We start from the raw sequence: 6,788 nt of genomic DNA on the forward strand, positions 1-6,788 counted from the left end.
TTTGGGATTATTTGATATAATTTGAGCCTTTTTGTCCTGTAAAAAGTGACTGGTGTTGCATAACTGATCTACACTGAAAAAAATTAAAGTTTCCAAACTGGGATTCATATTTTTACTGTCAAAATTAAAAATTGATATTTTAATGAGCTGTATTTGTTTTAYAGTAAGATTAAAATATTTCAACCTCTGTTTACCAATTATGACTTTTGAATAYAAAAAATATGCAGAAAACATATTTAGGATAATTTTATTAATAAAAATGATTATATTCCTYATACTTATTGTTCATRTTGGCCTAGTTCATACATTTAAATGTGCTTCAGTTTGTCTACATGTGAAAGTTAATTTTTGCAGGATGTTGTAGGGAGTTTTAAAAATCTTTTCTGTTAAGTGTCACTGTGTTGTCCTTCCACTTAACTTTCTGTTAATGTGCTGCTGTGGTTAGATTGTCTTCCTGTTAAAAATCATTTTTATGTCAWGTGATCATCTAGAAAGATGAATTTATATTTTTATTTTGTCTGAAATCCATAAACATCAAAATGAGCAAAAACATAAAACTGAAACTGATTTTTCATTAGAATTACTCCTACGCACTTTTCAGTCTTTTACTTTAGATGATAAACCAATAAAGTACATATTTTATAGTATTTATGAACACAAGTCATTGTGAAGCCTCTTTCTCCCTCCAGGCGTTTGGCTTCATGTCTCGAGTCGCTCTGCAGGCGGAGAAGATGAACCATCATCCTGAGTGGATCAACGTTTACAATAAGGTGAAATCAAACCCACRGATTCYGGGTCGATCACAGAATCGGATCCGTTTGATTCTCTGCAAATTACAGAAACTCTGAGATGAATCAACAGATTTTTGTTGAAGTCTCTCCATCCAAACTCCTAAAATATTCTAAAAGTCAGAAATAAAAACATAAAAAAACAAGTTTCACCTGCAATCCTTCAGTTTTTCTCCTGAARCGATTAATCGATTATTGGAACTTCCCTCTGATTTAGTCACCGATTGATCGTTGACCCCTTGAAAAAAAGRGAAACACAATTAAGACAACATTTTATAAACATTTATACATTTTGGCTTCAAGGTGGAAAAAAACTTTTTGGTATTTTTTTCACATGTTGATGTTTGATGTGTTTATTTTTAGCTGTTATTGAATTTTAGGAAATATTATTTCCTTTTTCAATTAAAAATTWATTTAGTTTTTTGAGTGTTTTAATATTTTTCTAAGGTATAGAAAAAAAGCTTAAATGAACAAAATGTCCAATTTTAATGAATCTGTTCCTGAGACGTCATCACTTAGTGACATTTACTTGAGAAATGTACTTTTAGGAGTATTTTTACTACACGGTACTTGAGTAATTTTGTTGTGAAGTATTTCTGCTCTTACTTTCTGGATTTTCTTTCCTCTGAATGAAAATCAAACATGTTTTAACCAGAAACGACTCAAACCTGCAGCTTYTGTTAAAGTTTAACAGCTGATTTGGAAACATTTTATTTTATGTTCCTTATATGAATTATTGTCATTTTGGTTCTTAAAATACCAAAATTTCCACTTAACTTTACATTTTGGTCCGTCTGCTGATGAAATTTTAAATCTTAAATGATAATTTGATCAGTTGCTCGGTAAACTTTCTACCCAAACCTCTTTGCTTTGAGTTTGTGTCATTTTGCGGCTCTTCCCGCCTCATCAGTGATTTTCCTCGGAGGTAGAGAAGGAAGTGCGTGACGCGGCCGGTCGGTGAAAATCTCTCGGCATTAGGCTGAAGCCGCTGAGTTACGGTGCGGTGCAGCGCAGCTCTTTAGGAGGAATGCTGCTCCTAATCCACTCTTTATTAAAGCGGCTGCTCCAGACACTGGGAGGCAAACCTGAGCAAAATGCTTGATCCATTCTGAATTCATACTGAACATAAATAATGTTCTGCTCGGTTTTCACGATTCGCTGAAGTGTGAAGAAAAATCCCGCGTAGGGTTCAGCTGATCAGGGGTGTACTTACTTTTCCACGGCTCCTCCAGACCTTCATGCAATCTCTAAAAACCTCAAAGCCCCCAGGATTTTCTGACGTATGTTTAAAATAACAAACCCAAATCTAGTAGCGTTTTTCTCAGCGGGTCCAAACGCCGTTTCAGTAATCTTGGTATGAAAATAAAGCTAAAACTTTGGAGGCTCAATCAGAAACGTAAATATCACTGCAGAGGACATGAGGACGGAACAGAAAATGAGACTTTTTCAATGAAATATCATGAATAAAGATACAAACACTTTGGAAACCAAAGAGCCACATTACTTTGCAAAAATGAATGCAGCCAATATGAACTCAGATGTCGTTAGATGTTTAATTAAAAAGTAGCTAAACATTTTGCCTTTGGCATCATCTGTATAAACATCGATCTCATACCAACAGAGTATCCTGACTGTCAGCTGCTCTGACTGAACAATTAAAGTTGTTTTTACCTGTTTGACCAAAATGGTGAAGCTGATGTTGTATTTAAATTATCAAATAAATCTGTAGTTCAGTGCATTTATGTCTGCGTTAAATAAAGTTCTGTATCGGTTGGTTCTGAACCTCAGATGTCGGTATGGAAAGAGGGAAAAAACTTTTTAAAATACCCACATTCGTTTTTTATTGAAATAGAATAAAATATTAAGAGATTGAGGTGTATTTTTTTGTAATCCAGTGTAAAAAAATAAAAAATAAAAGTTACAAAAAATTTAGGCGCATTTTAGTGAAATTAAGCCACCAAAATATCTATTTATTTTTGGCACTGCCTGAGCTCCGTATGGTGTCTTTTTGTTGAAGACTCCTGATCTCGGATGTCGGTCCTTTGGACAGAAACTCAAAACGCTTTTTATCAGCTTCTAGGAGAGAGTCACGTTTCCATGGAAACCAAATGTGTTTATGTTTAACCGAGAGGAGGTGCAACAATGAAGGAAGAAAAGTTCAGATCTGCCCCGGTTCTGTCCCGGTTCTGGGCTTAAGGAAGTGGGTTTCTGAGGGTCTTTGAAAGATTTTCTTTAAATGTTTTCGGCTATTTACTCTTTTTTTTTGGATCCATCAATGTTTTCAGAGGAATGTTTGTTTTAGCTGCTTCACTGCTAACATTTTATTTACAAAAAATGTCATGAAATGAAGAATAAAAGCAGAAACTTGATGGTTGAGTTTACTTAAAAATGACATTTCCTAAATAAATACGTCGTCACAGGGAGCCGCTCTGAACAAAAGGGTTTTATTCAGTTAGACGTTCTTTGAGCCAATAAACACGTTTTCTGGTGGATAAGTGTAAATACTGCAGGGCGTTCATGTTAAAGCAGCAGGAACAAAGTGACTTTTTCAACATGTTTGTAACTGAACCCGGTCTGCTTCTGTTTCCTCAGGTCCAAATTACTCTGACCACTCATGACTGCGGAGGGATTTCTAAACGGGACGTCAAAATGGCCAAATTTATTGACAAAATTGCACTTTCAATGTAATGCCAGACTGACGTGCCGTTTTTAGTAATTCAGAGTTTTTCCATCATTCTTTTGTTTTCTGCCAATAAAATGTGTGAAAATGGACCAAAATGAGGTTCTTCCTTCAGAGGTCTGGTTCTTTGGGTGGAAAGATTGTAGATTTGACTCCATTTTATCACCGACTGCTTGATTTTGGCAGCATTTCTCATTGCAGAAGGTAATAAAATAAATTTAAAATACTTTTTCTGCGTGGAACTTGGCAGGAAGCGACTCGTTCCCGATCCGTCCTCCTCCTCAGTCGTATTTTTTTGTTTTGGCTTCGCAGGTTGGAGCAAAGCGAAGGACCCCTTGAACTTTTCCCTCAGTTTTATGTATTTACTGGGATTTTTTGATAGCCCAACACAAAGTGGTGCATAAATGTGAAGTAGAAGAAAAATGACGTACAAACAAGAAATTTGGAAACTGCTCAGCATTTGCATTCAATCACTTTCGCTTCTATGAAACATCATTTAAAAATATTAATCTGCTGGTTGTTTGGGAAAAAATCTGACTTTAGGCAACAAAATGTGGGTCTTTTTAGGCTTAAATCTGCATAAAGCAGCTTTTCACTCATTCATCAACCTGGTTTCATCACATGCAGATGAAACTGGAACAACTTGGAGAAAAATATTTTCAAATCTTTATCGTGTTTTTTAACGAAGTTCATTTAAACATTTCAAACACAAATTTTCCAGATTTTTATATTTATGTTTTAATGTATCGTAGAAATTTACAGCTGATATTTTACTCATTTTTTTAAAACTTAAGTTGAAAAGAGAGTTTTTATTTGCCTCATCTTGGAGTTTAACTTCAGGATGGCAGGAAAATGTCCATGAAACGGATCCACGAGTTTGACTTTTTATTTATTATGAAGCTAAACGTTTTTATTTATGTCTTGGAAACAAAAAGATAAACTAACTGCAGCGTTTCACGTTTGGCGCAACATTTACTTTGTGGTTGTTTTCCTTAATCAGGCTCCTGTCCCTCCGGCCAAAACGTTTGCAGAGGCAGCAACAATTTATTTCCTGCTAGAAACACAAAAATAAAGAAATGGTTTTAGATGAGTTCATCAATCACAGATAATTAGTTTAAAAGCCAAATCCAGATTTGAATCTGAGAAAATTGGATTTATGATTACAGTACGAAATATTTAAACTTTCTGCTTTTGTTGATCTAAACACTGAAAGCAGATTTAATACTTTCCCAAACTTTCAAACTAAAAGTATTCAACCCTCCATCAGTTATGAGCCACAAAATGACTTTTCATCCTTTATTTTGGGAAGGTGAACAAGCAGCAAATCACCTGGTGCTGTTTACAGTAACGAGAGTCAAATATGAACGTTAGCATTAGCATTAGGCTAACAGACTGGCAATAAACAAGAATTCATAAACACTGAGTATTTAGCAGTAAAATAAACTTTAAACACTTACCTTTATGAACGCACAATACTGAAGCCTGATTAGATCCGTGTGTCGCATCTAAATACGTCCGGGTGGAAACCAGAGATCCACCCAGAGATCCCAGGAGATTGGAGTGAAGACCTGAGCATCATCTGCATCATTATCATAGCTGATCTTATTGGTGTCAGTAATCCGAGCTGCTGGGAGCATCTTGAAGAACATGGACTCCAGGACAGAACCCTGAGGAACCCCACATGTGATTTCTGTCTGGATGGTAACACAAAGAACTTCCTGTTCTTCAGGTTCTGTTAGGAATCAGACTTTCTGAATATTTACATAAATTCTGTAATTTGTATGATCACAAAATGTTCTGCATCAGAACGTTTCATCATCAGTTGATGATGAATCGTTTCATCAGTTGGTGTACATGACGGCTCGTCTGTGAACATTTTCATTTCTTTTTGTGAGCAGAAATCAGACAAATGTTGCTTTTGTTCTTCCCGAGCCGACGCTCCTTCATGGAAACGGAACCATCAGTGAGTTCAGGTGTTTTTAATGGCTTCCAGCTCAGTTTGCTCTCATGTAGCTCATCTGCATCGTTTCAACTGAACACATGTTCTTCTTGTACCCAATTCAAACAGAAGAGCCAAATGTTCACCGGTTGCCAGTTAAAATGCTGGTTTCCATAATGATGATGGGAAAGAAGAGATCAGAGTTCTGTTCAATCTGCCACATTTTCTCTCAGATCTACTATATCTATCATTAACTATATTACATCAGGTTTTCATCTACTTCATGTTGTCAGACATGTTCTATTAAAATTAAACTGTCTCAAAAAATTCACATTTAATGCATTATTTAATAAAGACGTTTTTACTTTAAACAGTGTTTGGATTGTTTGTGTTGAAAACCACATTTTTTATTTTCTCATTTAGTGAAAATCTGAGAGAAAAAACACTGACAGCAACACGTTGGTCACATTTTAGACACTTTTCTATTTCCATTTCAGTCTGTGATTTAAAACACTCCTCTGATTTTTGGCAATAGGTTCATTATGATTTTTGGTGTCTGGAAAACGAGCCGTTTCCAAAACTTCCAGAGTGTAGCAACCACAGCTGATCTGCAGCGTTTGGTCGGCTGGTTTTCCTCTGTACAATGGCTGCTGGAAAACACAAGAGTTTAATTGTTGACTTGCTGCAGTCTGGTTGGTTGTGCAGGATGCTCCACTAATGCTTTTCAAAGATGTACAGTTTTATAACTGTCCACCTGTTTGCAGCCATTTTGTTGTGTGTGAACGTTGAGTTGGGGGCGTGGCCAGCAGCAGCTTGACCGGATTTAAAGCGACAGAGACCCTAAAACAGCTCAGACCTAAGAATGTCAACATGTTTTGTTTAGGCCATAGATCTGTCCTAACCTGTCTAGAAGCTGAATGGATCACCTTTAAATCTGAAGCTGATTATTAAAGTCTTGCTGCGTTTTTTCATTGTTTAGCAACAGAAACATTTAATTTACAGTTTTATTTCTGTGTTTCACTTTTATTTTTTTTAATTTTAGAAAACTTTTTCACAATGAAAAGTTAAATATTTTGCACATGTAATTTGTAAATGTTCCGTGTATATAAGTTTAGGACAGTGAAGATGTTCCCATCTCTTCTCTCAGAATCTCTCCCGGTGAAGCAGCTCCGGATCTAAACAGACGTCAGGTCACTTTGAATTTGATGTTTTTTATTTGTATTCATGCTGAGCTGACAGTGAAACTTTAACATGTAACTTTTTACCAGAACAGAAAATTACAGTTTGGAAACATTTAAACATGATGAGTAGTTAATTTCATGGTACTGAAGAAAGCAGAGTTGCCAGAAGTCCGCGGCTCTGAGCCTCTGGGGGGGGGGGG

General features: G+C 35.9%; 1 protein-coding gene across 1 annotated transcript in view; it reads left to right on the forward strand.

The window, feature by feature from the left end:
• Window positions 1-3,584, forward strand: part of LOC103459992 (pterin-4-alpha-carbinolamine dehydratase 2) — a 13,694-nt gene extending 10,110 nt beyond the window's left edge. The window contains exons 3-4 of the mRNA XM_008401948.2: window positions 690-770; window positions 3,381-3,584. Coding sequence (XP_008400170.1) covers window positions 690-770; window positions 3,381-3,476 — 177 coding nt within the window. The 3' untranslated portion in view covers window positions 3,477-3,584. The remainder of the gene's footprint in view (window positions 1-689; window positions 771-3,380) is intronic.
• Window positions 3,585-6,788: the final 3,204 nt, after the last annotated feature.

The sequence above is a fragment of the Poecilia reticulata genome, unplaced genomic scaffold (genome assembly GCF_000633615.1).
Source record: "Poecilia reticulata strain Guanapo unplaced genomic scaffold, Guppy_female_1.0+MT scaffold_155, whole genome shotgun sequence".
Lineage (NCBI taxonomy): Eukaryota > Metazoa > Chordata > Actinopteri > Cyprinodontiformes > Poeciliidae > Poecilia > Poecilia reticulata.